Source organism: Archocentrus centrarchus, unplaced genomic scaffold, assembly GCF_007364275.1.
Source record: "Archocentrus centrarchus isolate MPI-CPG fArcCen1 unplaced genomic scaffold, fArcCen1 scaffold_64_ctg1, whole genome shotgun sequence".
NCBI classification, from domain to species: domain Eukaryota; kingdom Metazoa; phylum Chordata; class Actinopteri; order Cichliformes; family Cichlidae; genus Archocentrus; species Archocentrus centrarchus.
Window position 1 is genome coordinate 47540 of NW_022060281.1, and position 23953 is coordinate 71492.

The 23953-nt window shown below is 42.9% G+C and overlaps 1 protein-coding gene across 1 annotated transcript in view; it reads right to left on the reverse strand.

The window, feature by feature from the left end:
- Positions 1–945: 945 nt before the first annotated feature.
- Positions 946–23953, reverse strand: part of LOC115777693 (immunoglobulin lambda-1 light chain-like) — a 31777-nt gene continuing 8769 nt past the window's right edge. The window contains exons 3-6 of the mRNA XM_030725639.1: positions 3673–3726; positions 2004–2306; positions 1794–1868; positions 946–1357 (exon numbers count right to left, since the gene is read on the reverse strand). Of these exons, the coding sequence (XP_030581499.1) occupies positions 1209–1357; positions 1794–1868; positions 2004–2306; positions 3673–3726 (581 nt within the window). The 3' untranslated portion in view covers positions 946–1208. The remainder of the gene's footprint in view (positions 1358–1793; positions 1869–2003; positions 2307–3672; positions 3727–23953) is intronic.

A 23953-nucleotide genomic window follows, 5' to 3' on the forward strand; every position in this document is an offset into this window, starting at 1 on the left:
TTTAATTTTTTAATTACAAAGATTCATGAATTGATCTAAAAGTTGTTATCTTTAATAATATATCAAACCCAAAATTTTAATATACAGCACCAACTACAAGTAAAAAAATATAAAATATGCATTTTTTATTGTTTTCAATTTCTAATATTTTCTATTTTATTTATTATTTTTAACTATTTATTTGGATATTTTTCCATTTATTTTAATTAATAATATCCCATAATTTCAATTACATATTTAAAAATAAATAAAAATTAAATTAATACAGGTAAAAAATCTAAACACAGAATACATGAAAGACTTAATATATTAATGTAACTTATTTTTAGCTTTTAAAATTTTTATTGGCTCTAATCATAACCGACATTTACTGTTTATTTTAGTTTGGATATATAAAGTGTATGATTCTATTTAATGCTGGTAAATACTTAAAAATTCTGATTAATGTTTGGTTCCTAGTATTAATGATCATGAACAGTTTTTGCATCAAGTTTGTCCTGATGTGTGATTATTATTTAATATTATAACAATAGTGTTCACCAACCTCACTGAAAACTATTCAGTTCATTTTTTGACTCCATCAAAGTTCATTTGTCAGCTCTGAGTTGAGGATTTGAGCTGTTTCTCTCACAGGTGAAGAACACAGATCCTTCCTGGAATCCTTCTTTAAGCAGAGTTCATGCTTGTAACTGTCATTGTGTTATTAAAGTGCAAAGCCACAGCTAACGGTGTGGAGGCTGCAGAGCAGAAACCCACACAGCCCGTCTGCTGCAGCACAGGAAGTTTGGATACAGTCAGTTTGTGCTTCACTCACACAGCTTGTTGTTGATCACACAATCAAAGTAGAATCCAATTCAAAAGCTTCAAATCTTTATTATTTCAACTTAGAAACACAACTGCACTGTTATTGCTGTATGTTGGACTTTGATCACCTTTCTGCACAAATCAAAGAGAAACTGATGATAAAAATATGGCTGATACCTGATGATTTTTGTTCCTACAATAAAAGTCACAATAAGTCCAAAAAGAATTCTAACTCAGAGCAACAATACATGTAAAGATGATTGATTTCAGATGATCTTCTAACTATGGAATCAAAGCAACAATAAGCACAACACATCATAACTCAGATGTGTGAATGGTGATCAAAGTGATGAATGAGATGAATGGATGAGATTTGATGGTGAGAAAAGGCGAGCAGAAAACAGTCAGTCAGCATGTGTGCAGTTGGTGGACGCTCCCTTGTTTCTGAGGATCATCAGCAGAGAGAGTCCACAGCAGTACACCAGACTCTTCACTATCAGCACTGTGGACAGCAGGCAGAGCAGCTTCACCCTGCACTGAGACTGGAAGGACCCTGAAGGACACACACACACACACACACACACACACACACACACACACACACACACACACACACACACACACACACACACACACACACACACACACACACACACACACACAGTGGGGTTATTCCTGTGAGATGAAGGAGAAAAAGTCCAAATAGAAACAGTCACAGCTTCTTCTTCAAGTGGATGAATGGATTGATTTGTGTTTGTGTCCACTTGGGGGCAGAAGAACTCCACAAGCAGCTAACAAACTGATCTCTGACATATTATGGTCTGTGTGCTGTTTGGTGCTGAGCAGCTAGTGTACAGTGGCTTTCTCAGAGCTTGTTTGATGAAGATATGAATGAGTGGAACAACTTTGAGACTGAGTCCCTAAAGTAGTTCCAGCTCCCTCATTGGACATTGGAGCTGTCCATGCAGAGAGGCAGCAGGTGATCTTACAGTCAGCTGGCTGCAGAGCTGGCAGGTCTGCTGGCTCTCTCTCTGGAGGACAGGAGGCTGCTGGAGCTGGAAGCTCTGAAACACAAAAGGAGTCAAATGTTTGGAGCTGCAGTGACAAATGTCAGTCCTCTGCTCCTCTGCTCTCTTTGACAGCATCTCCACATGAAGCTGAATCCCTGAAGCTGAACACAGTCAGCGAGCCTTCATTACCTTCTTGTGTTTGGGCCTCCACTGTGCCCCCCTCGTGCTTGACGGAGCAGCTGTATTTCCATGTGCTGTTCTGAGGGATCAGTAAGATGGAGGCGCTGCGTCCCGGCTCTCTGAGCTCCAGCTGCTCTCCCTCAGCAGGGGGCAGCTCCTCCAGCCCGCCGTTCTTCTTCTGTCTTTTCCAGGAGAACTGGACCAGAGGAGGAAACATGGCTGAGGCCACACACAGCAGGGAGCTGCTCCCCTCCAGGTGGGCTCTGGATGCTGCTGGGTACACGCTCACCACGGGCTTCACTACCTGCTCATCTGAAGTTTGACAGCAGCAACAAGCAGCACAGACACACATTCACACAGTCAGCAGCAGCTTCCAGCACTGCACTGCATTCAGTCTGATCCTGGAAACTACATGGACTCTGATCACTAAACTACTCATCAATACAGCACAAAGTTCACTACATACACTGGATTCAGCTTCAGGTCAAACACAGTCAGAACCTCATGTCAGCACGGCTCACATGAGCAACACACAACATGCTTTTAGAAACTCAAATAAAATATGTTTCAACTTTATTTCTCGTGTTTAATTTTTTTTCAGTTTTGTATTGTTGTTCTTGAAAGTTCAAAATGATTCAGTACAATAAAAAATATCAACATTTACCTTCATAACACTGAAAATATATTTTCCATTTTAGTCTTTCTCTACATATTTTAACAAATTCTTCTTCCAAAGAATTAATGTCATTTTATAAAGTACTTTATTACACATAAAACAACATCATAGTTCAGCATTTGTTAAAATAGAATTCAGCATAATTTAAACACTGAAATTCACGTCCACAGATTGTTCAAAACACTGTTTTAATAACATGTACAATATTAATTTATGCTACATGTGAATAAACAGCTTTTTGGTTTTATTTTGTCATCAAAGGCTCCACAATCTGAATAATTGGAAGGAAATGGATGGATTTTTCTTTTCTTTTAAAAAGAAAAGTAATTTCAATGATAGAATTTTAACATTGTATCTATTTTTAATCACAGAGTTTATCATTCAAGATAAAATATTTCTGCCTTTCAAACAAAATTACAAAGATTACTGATATTTTTCATCTTTGTATTTCATATCATAAATCTCTAATCTTAAAACAATTACACTATCATATATATTTGCATGTAAATATTACTGAACACATGTTCACTGAAACTGATAACAAATAGACATCATGATAAACACATAAATAATGTGTTTGAACCTAATTTATCCATCAATATTTAAAGAAATCATGTGTCCATAAGTATTTTAATTTATTAAGTTTGTTCTGTTTCATGTTTTAACTCATGATAGCTCACAAAGATTTATGACCTACTTAAACAAATCTCTAAAACACATTTGCATATTTTACACTCTGCTAAACTTTCTGGACTATTTTCAAAAACTAAAAATTGTGCAGAAATAAAGAGATGATCAAATCCTAAATTATTGCAGTGTTGCCAAAACTAAACTTTTAGGACTCTTCAAACCTGTCCTTAATAACAGTGATTACAGATGAACTATCAACAAATTCTGAAAAATATGACATAAATCCAGGATCAACTTTTTACTTTAAACACAGTTTCTGCATTTTCTGCTTCTACAATAAATAACAGAAGGAAATTTTATATTTTTTCTTACCTGTTACGTACAGTTTAGTTCCAGAGCCAAAGATTTTATTCACAGTGAAACAGACTAATACAAAAACCTGCTGAATGTGTCAGCTGAGGTAAATTTCAGCTGTGGTTTCTCTGATAATCACATCAACATGACCGTCTCTGCTTCTCTTTTCTTTCAGCCTCACTAGCAGCACATGGATTGATCTGGATTAACAGACTGACACTAAACATCTCACAGACATTCTCTGCCCCGAGAGAAGAAACTTCATTAAATGACTTTGTTAATTTTATCTTGAAATTCTAGTTCCATCCAAATATCCATCTATCATCCATCTGCCAGTCTATCACAGAGAGAAACAACATTTACACCTACAAATGTTATAAATGCAATTTAAAATCACCAATTTAAATGATCCTAATCCATGCATGTGTTTGGATTGTGGGAGGAAGTGGGAGTTCTCAGAGAGAATCCATGGAAGCACGAGGAGAACATCAGAGTCACAAATACTTCATTGATCCACAGGAAATTTGTTTCACTGCACTCACAGATCAAATATTAAATAATACAAATTTTATTATAAAAATGTCAGATTTTATCCTAAATTTTATGGGATCATTTCAGTTTGAAATTTATGTGTGAATTCAGATATTAATATATTTCCAAAAAGACTTTATTACCCAACAAAGTTACAGTAACAGTCAGAGCTTTAGACACCGATTCATTTTAATGGGTAAGTTTAAACATTTGACTGTTGCTGAATGTTGGACCATAAAAAAAAAAAAATCTTTATTTCTTATTCAACATATTTAAAATGTATTTTTCCCAATTTTGATGGTGCAGAATTACTGAGATGATCAAATCCTAAATATCTGTAACATCACTAATATTTGCAGAAATAAAGAATAACTTTAGTTGTTCAGTGAGATTTAAACATGTTTTCAGAGATTATTGAGCTTTTCTTATGGAACAATGGCTGCAGATGAATTCTCTACTAATTATGAACAAACTAACATGTAAAGCCTGAAGCAGCACAAACTGACTTTAAACACATTTTCAACTTCTACAATAAAACAACTGAAGGAAAATAAATGTTTGTTCTTACCTGTTACACTCAGTTTGGTTCCAGAGCCAAAGATGAGGTAGTATCCTCCTCCCACAGTGAGACAGACTGATACAAAAACCTGTCTGCTGCTGAATGTGTCAGCTGAGGTGAATGAGTCCAAATGATGAAGCAGGATCATATTTCAGCTCCATGATGAGTTTCTCTAATGTTCATATCAACATGACTGTCTCTGCTTCTCTTTTCTTTTAGCCACACTAGCAGCATGGCTCTGATGTTAATGTCAGTCTGCTGGTCAGTCCACTACTTTAGTCCACATGGATTGGATCTGGACTAAAGGATGATGGACTGACTCCAGTTTTCTCCAATGCATCATCTGAGTGTGAGTGTGAGCCTGATAGAAAGAAGAAAATGCTTCAAGGCAGAGAATAAAGTGCTGTTTGAATGTGTGTGAATCTCTGAATGTGCCTTGTAGGAAAAACTGCTTTGAGTGCTCAGAGTAGCAAATCCCTCTATAAGTACCAGTCCATTGATCCATCAGTGATGCTCCCACACCTTTCTGATGTGGTTTTGTTGCAGCCTTCAAACCACAGCTGCTGTATTTAGAAGTGAACCATGTTGGTCTGCACAGGCTCTTCTATTCTGAACACTGACAGGATTTCCTTTGCTGTTTCTGCTGCTCTGCCCATTTGCCTCTGTTAGCTGCAGCTTGATGGAGCTTCTGTAAAAACAGACCCAGAGTTATTTTTAGTGGAGCAAAGAGATGCTTCAGGGATGCTTCTGAAATGTGCTGCGGCAGGTCTGCTGGAATCATCGGTGTTGTATTGAGTGTCCTCGATCAGCTCCGGCAGCCTAGTTGGAGCACAAAGCGCCCATGCCTGCTGTTAAAAATAGTGCTTTGGAACAACCAAGTCCAACAGAGTCCAACAAAAACTGTGAGAAAGAGCTGGAAGAGAGCAGTTCATGAGAGAAAATCCAACATGTCAGAATTAAAGCTGCTCTCAGTAAAAATGGAGTCAAATTCTTCCAAACTGATGAGCTGGACTGATTATCAGTTACTGCAGGTGCTCCAGCAGAGGAGGAGCGGGAACCACCAGAACTGCCAAACCCCACTGACACACATCACACACACCACAAATACCACACTCACAGACACACAGCTATAGAAAACAGAGGCAGGAAAGAAAATAAATGAATGTGGTCATAAGTTTAAAAAGCATGTGTTAGAGAGGAGTCCTAAACACCTGATCCAGATCCAGCAGTTCTGTCAGGAGGAACAGGACAAAATCCCAGAAACCCACTGTGAGAAGCTTCTGGAAGGCTACAAAACTGCTTTTAACCCAGGATCAATTATTTTAAAACTGATGCTGTTGCAGTGGCAGCGTTAGGCATCTGGGTTCCAATTTAAGATGTCAAAAGAGGTCCAACCCCCCATTTATAAAGAGAGAGAAGAAAAACAGAAAAAAGTTAGAAATTCAGTTCATTAAATATATATTTTTGGATTTCAATCCAAATGTGTTTTGTCCATTTTTGCACAACAGAAAAGAAAAAGAAATAATCTGATGAATTTGCTGAATTATAATCTGAAATAATGCTGTAATTGTAGCAGAATGAGGACAAACATGGATATTCTCAAAGTTCACAGAAGGAAATAAAGGTATCATCATCGAGTCCCTCAAACTAACAAAAGTAACATTTAATTGTGCTCAGGAATTAAACGTGAGTAAATGAGCACAGAAGAAATCTAAAGGAAAATTCATCCTGCAAGCAGCGATGATCGGGCCCACGCACATCGACCTGCGCTCTGCTTGGAGTGTTAGAGCCATTTTTTTTTTGTTTGAAATAAAGTGTTTATTTATGTACATAGATTTATATTTGGGAATAATATTTTGCAGAATTTTGGGCTTATTTGGACACTTGGGAATTGTCGTGTGCATGTTTAGTATTATACGAATTAATTTTGTATTTTTGAAGTTTTACCTAGATGCTAAATACTGTGGTGCATTTTGATTGGCTATTGGTTTAATATAAAACCGTCAGGACGCATGAAGAACGTCAGTGGAGAAGCCGCGAACCCTAGGAGCACCACAGTCTTTTGACCGTCACATTTCAGATAGATATTTAGATAGGAGTTTTGAATTCATCTTTTGTTTTGTATGATTTTCAGTTACTATAAAGAAAGACATCAAACTCAAGTTTTGGATTCAAGACTTTTATTTCTGTTTCGTGTCGCGTCCGAAAGTACTCAAGAGGTTCACGGCTAGTGAGTCTCCTGCACTCACATTCAAGTCAAAAGACTGCCCATCCACGAGGCTGCGTTACCGAGGCGAGTGGAGGACATGAGAAGTTGGATGCTGTCAGCTCAGTAGGAAGACAAAGCCAACTGAAATCGCCTTCCAGGTTTGAGAGGGACTGGAACAGTAAAAGAAATACTTCGACTGCAGTGCTGGCTAAAATAAGCTTTCCCTGGGTCAGGTATGATATTCTCTTCTCATTTTCGTTAGCCTGCTATGCTAGTTAGCGCGCTAGCTATCCTGCTAAGGTGACTGTGCAAAATCTCCAGTAAATGCCCAAAGGATTTCCAGCTCAGAAAGTCATTCATGTTCATGCCAAACGATCTTCCACAAGTAGTACCTCTTTTCACAAGTGTCTGTGAATGTGCTGGAAGAGTTTAGAAGCTGTGAGGAATTTCGAGAATAGTCACAGTTAATGTGTGAAGCTTTATCGGTGAAATAATATGGCTGAATTCAATGCTGAGTCAAACGCGGATGCGCTTGCGCTTAGTGACCAGAAGAGGGCACCAAAGCCCACGGAAAGGGCAGTGGAGGAGAAAATCAGGAGATTGAGAGATGAGAGAAGGGGAAAGTTGGCGCAGTTGACAAAGCAACGAAATGAGATTGAAACGTTGAAACAAGATGAAGGCAATGTTGAAAGCTTACAATGGGAAATTCTACCTAAGCTATAAAAATGTTGTGGAGAGTATAAACGTCTTAACGAAGAATTATGTGAGCTTATGAGTGAAGAGGAACGAAATACTGATCAAGAGACATTCCTAAGCAGATGTGAGGAATTAAATGCATACATAAACGAACTAAATGAGTGGATTGAAAATGTGCACACTTATTCTCATGAAGAGGAGGATAATGTTACAGCACAGGATAGTGTTTCGGAGACTTTCACAGTTAGGAGTCGTGCATCTCAGCGATCTAACACCAGTTCAGTGCGCTTGAGACTCACAGCAGAGCACGAAGCACTGCTGAAGCAAGCAGAAGCAATGGAAAAGAAAAAAGAGCTTGAGGAAGAAGAAATGCGTTTGAGAGCAGAACAAGCACGTTTGAAGGCAAAAAAGGATCAGTTAAAGCTTGAAACTGACATTGCTGCTTCACAAGCTAAATTAAAAATTTATGAAGAATATGAAGAAGTGCAGGAATCTGTTTATGATTTACTGGGCCCAGTAACAAAGCCTAAAGCTGAATCTAGGTGTTTGACAGAAAGTAAAGAGGAGTTTACTAGTCATGATTATGGACACATTGGAGGTGCAAAACCACGATATGATGTCAAGCCTAAATCAGCTGCGCCAGTTATCTCTTCACGGAGAGGGCAATCATCGGGAAGGCACATGACTGGCAACACTCAGAATGCCAATTCTGCTGATGACCTGTATCGGGTGCTACAGCGTCAAAATCAAGTGACTGAAATGCTCATCAAGCAACAGAGTCTGACTCAACTGCCTCACAGAGACATACCAGTATTTACAGGAGATCCCCTGACATACAGGTCTTTCATTAGAGATTTTGAGCACGCTATTGTTAGCAAGACGGACAGTCAGCAAGATCGCTTGTATTACCTGGAACAGTTTACGAGTGGGGAGCCACTTGAACTCATTCGCAGTTGCGAGCACATGAGACCAGACAAGGCTTACAAAGAAGCCAGAGCGTTACTCAACCGTCATTATGGTGACGAACTGACAATTGCAAATGCTTATATCAAGAAAGCAATGGATTGGCCACAGATAAAGCCAGATGACAGGAAAGGATTGAAAAATTATGCCTTGTTCCTGATTGGATGTAGTAACACAGTAAGTGACGTGGACTACATGGACGAGATGAACAATCCTAACACTATGAAGAGCATCTTGTCCAAGCTTCCATTTAAGCTGAAAGAGAAATGGAGGGGCCATGCCTACGATATTTATGAAAAACAGAGAAGAAGAGCCAGATTCCCCGACCTGGTGGACTTTGTGTATCATCAAGCCAAAGTCGTCAATGACCCACTGTTTGGTGATATCTTGGACACCACCGCAGGTAAACAGGTAGACACACGGAAGAAGTCAGGAAAAGGTGAGTCAAAGCGAAGCAGCTTCACTGTAAATGTGACTGCTACTGAGAAGAGCGCCCCCAAAGGCCAAGCTGAGAAGAAAGCAGGTAAGTCAGGCAGCGCTTTCCAAAGTCCCTGTTTGTTCTGCAAGAAGAACCATTCACTCAACTGCAATAAGATCAAAGAAAAACATCAGAATGAAAGAATTGACTTTTTGAAGTCACAAGGGCTTTGTTTTAGCTGTCTGACAGCAGGACACCTATCCAAGGATTGTAAGAAAATGAGCTCATGCCCTGAGTGTTCCTTTAAGCATCCTGCTATCCTGCACGTTGTGAAGGAAGAGTCCACACAAGAAAGGAATAGTGCAGATGACAGCGCATCGAGTGCAGCTGAAGAAACGAACGCTCTCGTGTCAGCAGGATGTGGAAGATGTGATCACATTGGGGCCGGGAACAACGCATGTATTCTTCCCATCGTACCTGTGCAGATAAGACACAAGAAGGGCTCAAGTGTAATCAAGACGTATGCGTTCCTGGATCAAGGAAGCACTGCAACTTTCTGTACTGAGGACTTGGCGAAGAAATTGAACGTCCGAGGAAGGAAGACAGCGTACATTCTTCACACCATGTCACAGGAACAGAAAGTCAGCAGCTATGTCCTAACAGATCTGGAGGTGAGTGGCTTAGATGGACAAGACTACATCAAGCTGCCCAACGTATACACACACCCTGACATACCTGCAAAGAGAACCAATATACCACAGAAGAAAGATTTGGAAAAGTGGTCTTACCTGAACCGAGTCCATCTTCCAAAACTGGAATCAGAGATCGGCCTACTCATCGGTTCCAATGCTCACAGGGCTATGGAGCCATGGGAGATCGTTAACAGCCGAAATGACGGTCCTTGGGCCGTGAAGACTGCGCTAGGGTGGGTGTTGAACGGACCTGTCAGCAGATGTCCAGAGAAAGAATCCGGTAGTGCTGAGGTACAGAGTTTCTCAGTGAATCGCATCTCTGTTCTGAGCATAGAAGACATGTTGATGAGGCACTATGAGGCTGACTTCCCCGAACGCCGGTGTGAGGACAAACAAGAGCCATCACAACATGACAAACAGTTTATGCACACTGTGTCGACATCAGCACATCTGACCGGTGGACATTACACCATCAAGCTGCCTCTCAAGGAAGACTCTGTGAGGATGCCATGCAACCGTGGTATAGCTGAGCAACGGCTCAACTCCTTGAAGCGAAAGTTTATCAGAAATGCAGACTTCTTTCAAGAGTATAACAGCTTCATGAACAACATCCTGGAGAAAGGCTACGCCACCAGAGTCCCAGATGAGCAGCTGAGTCGCAGTGATGGGAGAGTGTGGTTCATCCCACACCACGGGGTGTACCACCCGAAAAAGAAAAAGTTGAGGGTCGTGTTCGATTGCGCGGCAACAAACCAAGGAGTGTCGTTGAACGGCAGACTGCTACAAGGCCCGGACCTTACAAACACGCTAATTGGAGTGCTGCTGAGGTTCAGGCAGGAGCCTGTCGCACTGATGGCGGACATCGAATCCATGTTCTACCAGGTGCGGGTTCCAGATGAAGACACAGACCTGTTGCGCTTCCTTTGGTGGCCAGGCGGCAATCTGAACGAACCAGTGGAAGAGTACAGGATGTGCGTGCACCTATTTGGGGCCACGTCGTCCCCCAGTTGCGCTTCATATGCGCTCAGGAGAACAGCACAAGACGCAGCCACAACTACTTCACCAGAAGCGGCAGAGACAATCCTCAAGAACTTCTATGTGGACAACTGTTTGAAGTCAGTTGCCACTGAAGAGGAAGCTGTGCATCTTGTGAAGGAGCTGACGAAGTTGTGTGCCAGTGGCGGGTTCCACTTAACCAAGTGGGTAAGCAACAGTAGGGCCTTGCTGTGTTCCATTCCTGGCAACGAAAGAGCAGCTGAAGTTAAAGATCTGGACTTGCAGCAGGACGAACTACCAGTAGAACGAGCGTTAGGAGTGCAATGGTGCACAAATTCCGATAGCTTCAAGTTCAAGATTCAGCTGCCTGACAAGCCATGCACAAGACGAGGCATCCTTTCGGTTGTTAGTTCGGTGTATGACCCGATGGGTTTCTTGGCACCGCTACTCCTGCCCGTCAAGCTCATTCTGAGAAACCTTTGCAAAGACAAAACAGGGTGGGATGAGGAAATCCCGCAGAAGCCACAACAAACATGGAAGAAGTGGCTAGCAGACCTTGACAAGCTGTCGGAGCTCAGCGTGAGCAGATGTTTCAAGTCCAGCTCATTCGGACTAACCAAGGTTGCACAAATCCACCATTTTTCAGACGCAAGTCAAGATGGATATGGGGTTGTGTCATACCTCCTGCTGACGAATGAGCAGGAACAGAAACACATTTGCTTCTTGATGGGAAAGTCCCGAGTCGCTCCGCTCAAACAAGTTACGATCCCAAAAATGGACTTGACAGCTTCCATGGTCTCAGTCAAGGTTGACCGGGTGCTGAAAGAAGAACTCCAAGTTCCCTTGACACATTCCATCTTCTGGACAGATAGTACGACCGTACTAAGGTACATTGAAAATGACGCTCTTCGTTTCAAAACGTTTGTGGCTAACCGTGTCTCTTTCATTAGAGAAGCCACCACAAGAGCTCAGTGGAAGTATGTCAACACCTCCCAGAACCCAGCTGATCAAGCTTCAAGAGGCTTAAAGATCGAAAGTTTTATGTCAAGCGACAACTGGTTTCAAGGGCCTAGCTTCCTGAGCGATCCAGATGACTGGCCAGAGCAACCTGAGCATTCTACTTACCTGTCAGAAAGTGATGAAGAGGTGAAGACATTCGCTGCTGTATCATGCACGAATCCAGTGGTCGACAACACAGATCCAGTGAACCAACTTGTGGAGTATTACTCTAGCTGGTACAGACTAAAAAAGGCAACTGCTTGGATTCTGCACCTAAAAGAGATACTGCAACACCTGCGTGAGAAAAGAAAGGAATTAGAGAGCGCTGTGAAAGAATCTGAACATGACACAGGGAAACACAAACCAATGGTTGAAGAACAAATGAACATCTGTAAAAAGAACCTGGAAAAGCGAATGCTCACAGTTAAAGAGTTATCCAGAGCAGAAATGGAGCTGATCAAGTACAGCCAGAGACAGACTTACGCTGAAGAAATAAAAGCTCTACAGCAAGGAAACAAAAGTGTGAAAAGAACCAGCCCAATTTTTAAATTGGATCCATGCCTGCAAGATGGTGTTTTGAGAGTAGGGGGCCGTCTGAACAGATCAGCGATGCCTGAGGAGGCCAAGCATCCTGCCCTTCTGTCGAAACAGCACAGAGTAGCCTACCTCATTCTCCACCATACACACCTAGAAACCGGATGCGGCGGCAGAAATCTTGTCCTGGCAAGATTACGACAACGATACTGGATACCTAGAGCTAATGCAGCAGCCAGAACAGTGATCACAGAGTGCAACCTCTGCAAAAGACTGCATGCAAAGGCTGGGGAGCAGAAAATGGCAGACTTGCCACAAGATCGACTGCTACCTGACAAACCGCCTTTTACCAACACAGGCATGGACTACTTTGGTCCTTTCGAGATAAAAAGAGGACGAGCCAAGGTCAAACGATATGGAGTGCTCTTCACATGTCTGACAGTCAGAGCAGTGCATATAGAAGTTGCATACTCCCTCGACACGGACTCGTGTATCAACGCTCTGCGTCGGTTCCAAGCCAGACGAGGCCAAGTATCAATCATTCGTTCCGACAACGGCACTAACCTGGTCGGCGCAGAGAGGGAGTTGAGACAAGCCTTGAAAGAACTGGACCAGACCCGTATCAATGAAGCTATGATGCAGAAGTGAGTGCAATGGCTGTTCAACCCGCCTGCTGCATCTCATCATGGCGGCATTTGGGAGCATCAAATTCGTACCGTGAGATGAGTGGCCGCGGGTCTTCGTAGGTCTTGATGGTCTGCTGGTGGCCTGGGCTTCCTGGGATTCTCTTTGCCTGCCTCTGGGTTCTGATGGGCGGGGCTGCGGCTTTATGCCTTCATTGGTAAGTACATTTCATGACACAAACACATACACCCACATAATAACACAAAATGGTTGGTTTGTATCACTATTCTTCTTTTATTTTTATTTATTTATTTATTTTTTTTTTTTCCCCCACACAATCTTTAATTTTGCAGATATTGTCAATATCTTAAGTTTAACAAGTGGCTAACTATTTGGTTTACTTACTTGCACTCTTTCCTGTTTATTTTTTCTATTTTCTCTCCTTTTTTTCCCTTTCTTCTTCTTCCTCTTTCCCTTTCTCTTTTCTTTCTTTTCTCTTTTCTATTTCTTAAGCCTGTCATTTCTGGCACAATTTGATAAATAACATGTTAAAAATAATTCAAATAAAATAAAGGGTTACACAGTAACAAGAGGAGCCTATAGAGAACCTATAGAGCTCATCTTGAAATAGCAAATATGTTTGGCACAACAATGCATTCAGATCACAGTTCTGTTTGCAAGATCTGCCAGACATGACAGGCAAAAAAAAAAAAAAAAAAAAAAAAAAAATTTGTACCGTGAGGAAGGTCTTACGCTCTGTTGTGAGGCAACAATCATTAGACGATGAAGGACTACAGACCTTTCTGTGCGAAGTTGAGAGCATCATCAATGGGAGACCAATTACCACCAACACAGATGACCCCAACGACCTTGAGCCGTTAACCCCAAATCATCTACTCCTGTTGAAGGCGCAACCCAGCATGCCACCTGGTGTGTTCAGTAAAGATGACGTCTATGCGCGGCGGCGCTGGAGACAAATCCAGTATATGACGGATTTATTCTGGAGGAGGTGGACCCAGGAGTATCTGCCACTTCTGCAAGAGCGGCAAAAATGGCTTGGATTGAAGAGGAGCTTCAAGGTTGGAGACGTCGTCCTTGTCATGGATCCATCCCTGGCTAGGAATTGCTGGATGCTGGGCAGAATCACCAAAGTTATGCCTGACTCCAGAGGGGTGGTCCGAACTGCTGAAGTCCGGACGAAGACCAGCACCATCCAAAGACCAATAACCAAAATTTGTTTATTGCAGGGAGAAGAATAAAGAAAGAAGGGAAAGACTTACCTGAACAGACATATACTTACCTGTAGATAAAGAAGATTAGACTTACATGAAACCTGAAAAGAGAGAAGAAAGTTAATGATAAGTTAATGGTGTAAGATATGTTGTAGAAGAATGGTAATGGCTCTGAGTTTAAGTTTAAGTTGATAATTGCCATGCTAAGGCCTAGTCAATTAGGGGCCGGGATATGTTAGAGCCATTTTTTTTTTTGTTTGAAATAAAGTGTTTATTTATGTACATAGATTTATATTTGGGAATAATATTTTGCAGAATTTTGGGCTTATTTGGACACTTGGGAATTGTCGTGTGCATGTTTAGTATTATACGAATTAATTTTGTATTTTTGAAGTTTTACCTAGATGCTAAATACTGTGGTGCATTTTGATTGGCTATTGGTTTAATATAAAACCGTCAGGACGCATGAAGAACGTCAGTGGAGAAGCCGCGAACCCTAGGAGCACCACAGTCTTTTGACCGTCACATTTCAGATAGATATTTAGATAGGAGTTTTGAATTCATCTTTTGTTTTGTATGATTTTCAGTTACTATAAAGAAAGACATCAAACTCAAGTTTTGGATTCAAGACTTTTATTTCTGTTTCGTGTCGCGTCCGAAAGTACTCAAGAGGTTCACGGCTAGTGAGTCTCCTGCACTCACATGGAGGTTTTTTTGATCGTGATGCTGTACAGAATGTCTGTAACCAATTTCATACATTTACAGGAAACTAAATCTTTTGCTCTCCATATAAACCCAATGCCATATTTGGAGTGTGGTCACAGATGCGGCATGCAAAATGGGGATGGGTCTGATTGACTTTTTTGATCAGGATTGTCACGGCTAACAGCCGAGGGCAAAAGGAGGACCCACATGCAAACTAGGACAAGACAGCAGGAGGTAACTGCACAATGTTTATTTACAACATCAGAAAATAAAGTCAGAATGTCAGGTGAGGGGAGGGGGGGGGGATCCCAGGGGAGCTTCTGGTAGGGCGTTCATTCACTGGAAACAAGGAGGGAACACACAGGTGGGGAGAGGATGCCACTCTGGATAGAGAGAAGGATAAGTTAATGTTTGCCAGCAAGAAGTTTCACAGACAATTCCAGGATGATGCAGAGGATCTTACTTGTCAATCGGTCTTGTGAAATCTGTGGAAGAGATATGGAGTTGCTGCGGAAGCCTTGAGGTTCTCCAGGAGGGTGGGCAGGCAACGGGTAGTGATGAGGTAGATCCAAGTTGGGTGGGAATATTCCAAAACACAGAGTTGAACCTAGCTGCACTGGTGCTGGAAAAACACAGAGGCATGAGCAGAAGAGCAAAATCCACAAGGAGGCCTGGAGTTCCTACTCCCCAATCGCAGACACTCTGGCAAAGACTGGGAAACCAGGCTGAGCCGTAAATGCTGCTTTGATGGCCACCAAACAAGAAACAGGTGAGACAGCCCTGACCACCAGTCCCACCCTAGAGGGGCGGAGGAACTCCATGCTGCCTGCCTCCTGGAGGGAGTGCACCACAGCAACAACAATACCGCATCCTGACAAGGATGATGTCAAGAATGTTGAAATTAATTCTGTGGACCACCGTACAAATTTTCATTTGCTTCTGTAGGGGGAACTATTGCCTCTATAGCCTTGAATCTGTAGTTATGGGTTCAGCCTGGGTCTGTACATGAGTGATTACATGTCTGTGAAAAGCACTAAATAAACTTTATTTACAACAATCGCTCTATCACCTGAATCCTGCTGCTCCTATGTGAAAAGGTGATGCATTGACTTATGGTATATTGCAAATTTCATTTGGGCTACAACTATCAATTATTTTAGCAATCGAGTATTCTATCGATTATTCCATCGATTACCCGAGTGACTGGATAAAAAAATACTTTTTCCGTATTAACAGTTCATCTGCATATTTTAACTTCCATACTGCAGTTTTTCCCTGTGTGAAACAAACAGGGTGGATGGAACAGCTACAAAGTTCTCTTTTCTTCACTTACTGATCAGTTGATTGATGAAGGACCTCCAGCTGTTTCCCAGTGAAGGTTTAATGGAGGTTACAGGGGGTAAAGCTTCATCTGTACATTAGAAAAACATTTCGTCGGCTTCACCCAAGCTCACCGGCTCCGCCTCTTTGCCCTTGTGCAGACTGACTGCACGTAAATCAGCTGATTGCTGCTGTTGTGTTCAGTGTTGCCAAGTTCACTTATTATAAGCGACTTTGGGCTTGTTTTTTTCTAAAGTCGCTTGCAAATCTCGTGAGTCGCGGGTTGCGGTTTTTTGGGCTTATTTTTGAACGTCAAGTTGCTTATTTGGGCTTGACTTTCTTTCCGAGTGAAACTCCTTGATATAGTAGTTTTTTGCCCAATAATAAAGCAAAAGATGAGTGGTAGGCAGTTTGTCCCTTCCAAGCCCCCGTTACCTGTTTATCCCTCCCGTACAAGTTGACCGAGCGCAGACTCAAACACTCATAACACCCCAGAGTGAGGAGGCAACGTAAGAATGAGCTCCAGTAAGTGGGGAAAATATAGAAAAATGCCACGGATGGCCGCTGCGCAGAGAAATGTTACAAACTTTGTTGTTACACTACATTGCACACTACACTTTATTTTATTTTATTATTTATTAGATTTTGGATATTGTATAATTCTTAAATTACACTGCAACTTCCCTTCCCAGACCTTTATTGTATATTGTGTATTGTATATTGTGTATTGTATATTGTGTAGCATTTAAGTTAAATTATAGGACACTGTATAATACTAGAGAGACACCATCAACCGGAACCAAATTCCTTGTGTGTGTAAACATACTTGGCCAAAATAAACCTGATTCTGATTCTGATTCTGATTCTGATAGGAAGGAGGACCCCAATATGCAGATTCAGTACGGGTGTAGTACTCTCACACACGTACAAAACAAAACCAAACCACAAGAGTCCAAACAGGAGTCAAAAACAGGTCGGGGCCTACTGGGACAGGAACACGGGTCCCAAAACAAAACAAAACCAAAAACAGTGGCACAGAGCCGGAAAAAACAGTCCAAACAGTCCATAATGTTCAGGGGGCCGCTCAGGCCGAAGGCCAGAACCAACAAGCAGGGGAACTCCGGGTCCATCAGGGGCCCAACCGCGCTCCCAGCGGCGGCGGCGGCGACGAGGAGACCAGACGGGAGGCTGACTGTGCTCCCAGCGGCGGCAGCGACATGGAGACAGAAGAGGAGACGAGACTGGAGGCTTGGACTGAGCACATGTTGCAGGACCCTCGGGCACAGGACGGGGCTCGGACTGAGCGATCACCAAAGGACCCTCAGGCACAGGACGAGGTGCAGGACGGGGCTCAGGCTGAGCGGGACCGTCCGGATGCTCGGACTGAGGAAGTGCAGGCAGGGGCTGCTTTGCGGATTGTTCAGGTGAGTCAGATGATGGTGAGGATGATGGAGACGGGGGCACTGACTGGGAGGCTGCTACAGCTAGCTGGGGCACTGACTGGGAGGCTGCTGACTGAGGTGGAACTGGAATCGGGGAAGCTGACACTAGGGAAGCTAAGGGGACCGAAGCTGACACCGGGGAAGCTGACACTGGGGGAGCAGGAACTGAAGGGACTGGGACCGGGGAAGCAGGAGCCGAGGGGACTGGGACCAAGACCGAAGGGGCTAAGATAGGAACCGAGGGGACCAAAACCGAGGGAGCTGAGACAGGAACTGAGGGGACTGAGACTGAACTAACCGGTGGAACAAAGGGGGTTAAGGAGCTAACTGTGACCCTGACCCTGCTGCAGCTACATCTAACTGTGACGGGGACACTGTGGAGCTTAGCTGAGGCTTGAGACCTGCTGCGTCAGGCGACGCTGAAGACAGTGGTTGAAGAGGCACTGCAGATACCAAAAACTGGCGTGGAGACTTGGATCTGGCTGCCCCCACCAGCGGAACAGGAACGGGTGCAGAGGTCAGCCCGTCCGTGGCTGCCCCCACCCGCGGCAGAGGAACAGGTGTAGATGTCAGCCCGTCCGTGACTGCCCCCACCCACGGAACAGGAACGGGTGCAGGGAGCTTCACACGATCATAGCTTGCCAATGTATCAGCAGTAATTGTTTTATCGGTTTTGGAAGGAAAAGGGAGTTCAACCCAACTCAGTATTTGCTCAACATAGCTGTTAGTTAATGGTGGTAATGAGTCTGTAAGCCAGGGATATTCTGTCATTAGTCCATGAAGTCTGTGTGCTATGTCCTTCCCCTGCTTGTCACAGGGTTGCCGAAACCACTGAATGCATAATTCCAAAAGCCACTTATTGGTGACCTGCTTAAACCCCTCACTGGGCTGTTTAAGCGGTTGTTTACAGAGGTCTGGAACAATGTCAACAAACTCACTTACTGCATTAACAGGCATAGCAAGAGTGTCACTCACGGAACCTGTAGACTGTGCATGAAGCGGTGACAGCTGTGTGGAAACCTGAAGCTGTGGTGGCTGACTCCGCTGCTTTATACCGCTCGGCTTCTGAGGAGAACTCCTCCGCTGCTGTCGGGAGCTTGGCCTCCCTCCCTCAGAAGCAGGTAGCGGTGAAGCGGAAGCGCTAGGAGTCCAGGGACCCCTGTGTCCCAAGAACTGAAAAAAACGACTCCTCCTGAGTCATTCCGGGTGTCAGCTCCGGGGATATGTCTCTTTGCTTCCTCCGGGATCTCGTCCTCCGTGGCTGCGGCGTGGAAACCGCGGCGTTATACTGCACGGCGCCGGGGATGAATCACGCTGCTGCTGCCGGGGACTCCTCTTCCTCCATGGCTGCGGCGACTGCTGAGGAAGGGAGGGGCCAGCGAGCGGAGTGGCAGGTGAGCGAGCGGCTGGAGACAAAAATTCCACCAGTCCGAACAGTCTGCGGCTCAGGCAGAGGAGGTGAGTGGTGTCGCCGGGGATTGTTCCAAACAGCTGGTCCCCCCAGCACCAGGCGAGTGCCACTGTAGTGGTCAGAGTCTGCGGGATCCGTTCGTGGTTGCGTCATTCTTACACGGATTGCCGCTGCACAGGTAGGAAGCAGGACCCCAATACGCAGACTCGGTATGGGTGTAGTACTCTCACCAGGCAGTCCGCAGGGGCCGATGCTGTTGGATTTTTTTATCCTTCCCTTTTTTTTTCCCTAAGAGACCGGCCCACAATTTTGAGGGGGCGGCCCATTGGCCCATCTTCAATATAGACAGTGGGTGGAACCAATCAGGATATAGGATGAAAGCGGCCCCACCCCTTTTCTGCGTGGTGCCCTGTAACTCCCGCTAGTAGTTTCAGTGTTGAGCGCTTGTGTTAAAGGAGAGGCAACACGGAGAAACAAAAGCAGCAGAAAGAGGATGTGGAGAAGTTACGTGCGAAGAATTTTAGTGTCTCTGTAGATGCTACAAAATGTACAAAGATCACAGACATGTTTGCTGCTGTAGCCTCCACGTCCTCTGCAACAGCAATGCTCCAGCAACAGCAGGCTGTAGGCAGCGGCCCGAGGCATAGGCGACATATGCGGCTGCATAGGGACCTCTGACCACCAGGGGGCCCCCAAGCTCACCCACATTTGTCATGAAACTTTTTTGGTTTGTTTTAATTTTTTACAAATGCCAATTTCCTAAAAGAAAGAAGAGACTATTCTGTCTATATTTGTACACTTGTAACAACAGTAATTTAATCAGTAGGCTACACTCTAATATTTCTGTCTCAGAGAGATGCTGAAAAGCTAATTCATGCATTTATTACTTCTAGGCTGGACTATTGTAATTCATTATTATCAGGCTGTCCTAAAAGCTCCCCGAAAAGCCTTCCTCTGATCCAAGAGTAGAGGACTGACAGGGACTAGAAAGAGAGAGCAGATTTCTCCCATATTGGCTTCTCATCATTGTCTCATAATACCGTATCACCCGAACAGAGCACTTTGCTCTCAGACTGCTGGCTTACTTGTGGTTCCTAGGATATTTAAGAGTAGAATGGGAGGCAGAGCCTTCAGCTTTCAGGCCCTCTTCTGTGGAACCAGCTCCCAGCTTGGATTCAGGAGACAGACACCCTCTCTATTTTTAAGATTAGGATGACTGTTGGGTTTTCTCTGTAATTATTGTGGGGTCTTTACCTCACAGTATAAAGTGCCTTGAGGCGCCTGTTTGTTGTGAGTTGGCGCTGTATAAATAAAATTGAACAGAAAAATGTAATTGAAAAGCCTGAAACAGTAATGCATCCTAAAAAAATTAGTAATCAACTTTAACCCTCCAGCATTAATAACAGTTAAGTTCAGGGGACAATGAAGTGGTATGAAGGGGGTCCCAAATCAAATCTTGCTTAGGGCCCCTTCAAGGCTTGGGCCGGCTCTGCTGTAGGTGAAGACGGGGAGAGGAGCAGCCAGAGATGCAGGCTTTGGAAACTGAGGGACAGAGTGAGCGGTAAAATGTAGTATGTAAGCAGGATAATAGAGGGACTTTGAGGTGATGGAGGTAACATTAGCTTTATTACGTGAGAATGATGAGCAATGTCGATTGATTAATATCAGTATTTATTGGTATTTGCATACTTCCCAAAATCTGGCAGCCACGGCACCTTAATCTGATAAAATAGCAAACGGTCAAGGCTGAGAAGTGTTGGATGAGCAGCAAGTGCCCATTTTAGGCTACATCATAGCATTTTAGATAATTAGGCTAAAGGTGTGTTGAAAGGCTGCACAGTAGTTTGAATTTGTAGCCTCTATGCTGGTTAAACATGTTTTTAAAAGCAATCAAACAGGGAAAATAACAGATTTTAAAACTGCTAAATGATAAGTAAAAACTTTGCAATTTAAGCATTACTAAAGTAAGTGTAAAAAAGTATAAAAGTATTATTAGTAAAAGGTATGCTCACATTGAATAAGGATCTAATTCCTTCATTGTTATGCTCTTCAGTGCCAACACAGTGCAGAGCAGCTACCTAAACTCTGCTCCCAGTGAGGTCGATTATCTCGTCAATAGTTTTACATCCGCACTGCGTATAACTTTGGATACTGTGGCTCCTCTGAAAAGGAAAGCTTCAAATCAGAAGTGCCTGACTCCGTGGTATAATTCACAAACGCACAGCTTAAAGCAGATAACCCGAAAGCTGGAGAGGGAATGGCGTCTCACTAAATTAGAAGATGCTCATTTAGCCTGGAAAAAGAGTTTGTTGCTCTATAAAAAAGCCCTCCGTAAAGCTAGGACATCTTACTATTCATCATTAATTGAAGAAAATAAGAACAACCCCAGGTTTCTTTTCAGCACTGTAGCCAGGCTGACAAAGAGTCAGAGCTCTGTAGAGCCGAGTATTCCTTTCACGTTAACTAGTAGTGACTTCATGGATTTCTTTACAAATAAAATTTTAGACATTAGAGAAAAAATTATTCATAACCATCTCAAAGATTATTCTTCATGTTCGGCTGCTTTCAGCACTGCTGGTATTTGTTTAGACTCTTTGGCTCCAGTTGATCTTTTAGAGTTAACTTCAATAGTTACTTCCTCCAAACCAGCAACATGTTTGTTAGATCCCATTCCTACTAGACTGTTCAAAGAAGTCTTTCCAATTATTGATGCTTCAATCTTAAAAATGATCAATCAGTCTTTATTAGTTGGCTATGTACCACAGACCTTCAAGGTGGCTGTAATTAAACCTCTACTTAAAAAGCCATCAGTGACCCAGCTGTCTTAGCTAATTATAGGCCAATCTCCAACCTTCCTTTTCTCTCAAAGATTCTTGAAAGAGTAGTTGTAAAACAGCTAACTGATCATCTGCAGAGGAACGGTTTATTTGAAGAGTTTCAGTCAGGTTTCAGAATTCATCACAGTACAGAAACAGCATTAGTGAAGGTTACAAATGATCTTCTTAGAGCCTCTGACAGTGGACTCATCTCTGTTCTTGTCCTGTTGGACCTCAGTGCAGCTTTGATACTGTTGACCATAACATTTTATTACAGAGATTAGAGCTTGCTATAGGTATTAAAGGTACTGCACTGCAGTGGTTTGAATCATATTTATCTCATAGACTCCAATTTGTTCATGTAAATGGGGAGTCTTCTTCAGACAGTAAGGTTAATTATGGAGTTCCACAGGGTTCTGTGCTAGGACCAATTTTATTTACATTATACATGCTTCCCTTAGGCAGTATTATTAGAAAGCACTGCATCAATTTTCATTGTTATGCAGATGATACTCAGCTTTACCTATCAATGAAGCCAGATGACACACATCAATGAGTTAAACTGCAGGAATGTCTTAAAGATATTAAGGCCTGGATGACCTCTAATTTCCTGCTTCTAAATTCAGATAAAACTGAAATTCTTGTTCTCGGCCCCACAAATCTTACAAACATGGTGTCTAACCAGATACTTACTCTGGATGGCATTACTTTGGCCTCCAGTAACACTGTGAGAAATCTTGGAGTCATTTTTGACCAGGATATGTCCTTCAATGCACATATTAAACAAATATGTAGGACCGCTTTTTTGCATTTGCGCAATATTTCTAAAATTAGAAACATCCTTTCTCAGAGTGATGCTGAAAAGCTCATTCATGCATTTATTACTTCTAGGCTGGATTATTGTAATTCATTATTATCAGGCTGCCCTAAAAGCTCCCTGAAAAGCCTTCAGCTGATCCAAAATGCTGCAGCTAGAGTACTGACAGGGACTAGAAAGAGAGAGCAGATTTCTCCCATATTGGCTTCTCTTCATTGGCTCCCTGTTAAATCTAGAATAGAATTTAAAATTCTTCTCCTCACATACAAGGTCTTGAATAATCAGGCACCATCTTATCTCAAAGACCTCATAGTACCATATCACCCCAACAGAGCACTTCGCTCTCAGACTGCTGGCTTACTTGTGGTTCCTAGGATACTTAAGAGTAGAATGGGAGGCAGAGCCTTCAGCTTTCAGGCGCCTCTTCTGTGGAACCAGCTTCCAGCTTGGATTCAGGAGACAGACACCCTCTCTATTTTTAAGATTAGGCTTAAAACTTTCCTTTATGATAAAGCTTATAGTTAGGGCTGGATCAGGTGACCCTGAACCATCCCTTAGTTATGCTGCTATAGGCCTAGTCTGCTGGGGGGTTCACATAATGCACTGTTTCTCATTCACCTTATTTACTTTGTTTATACTCCACTCTGCATTTAATCATTAATTGATATTAATCTCTGGCTCTCTTCCACAGCATGTCTTTCTCTCCCCTCAGCCCAACCGGTCGCGGCAGATGACTGCCCCTCCCTGAGCCTGGTTCTGCTGGAGGTTTCTTCCTGTTAAAAGGGAGTTTTTCCTTTCCACTGTCGCCAAGTGCTGCTCATAGGGGGTCGTTTTGACTGTTGGGTTTTCTCTGTATTATTGTAGGGTCTTTACCCACAATACAAAGCGCCTTGAGGCGACAGTTTGTTGTGATTTGGCGCTATATAAATAAAATTAAATTGAATTGAATTGAATAAGAGTAAGACAGTGTCAAATGCTTTTAAGACATAGTTGTGGGCCGGTCTAAGCCAAAAATGCCAGGGCTGATTTTTTGTCCCAGTCCAGCCCTGCCTCTCACACACGTTTATTTACAAAATCTTACAAAAGTCATAACCATGAGCTCTCCCCGGAAAAACACCAGATGGGGGAGAGACGCGAAACCGACCAGACTTCATACACAAACAGCACAGCGGACAAAAACCATCAATGAAGCAACAACAAGTATGTAAAACACAAGACTTATATACACACGCAAGGTGATGGACAAATAGGAAACAGCTGGGAGGGAAACATAGGAAGTAAAACTAAACTCAAAGCACAATGACCACAGACCTACCAAAATAAAACAGGACATAA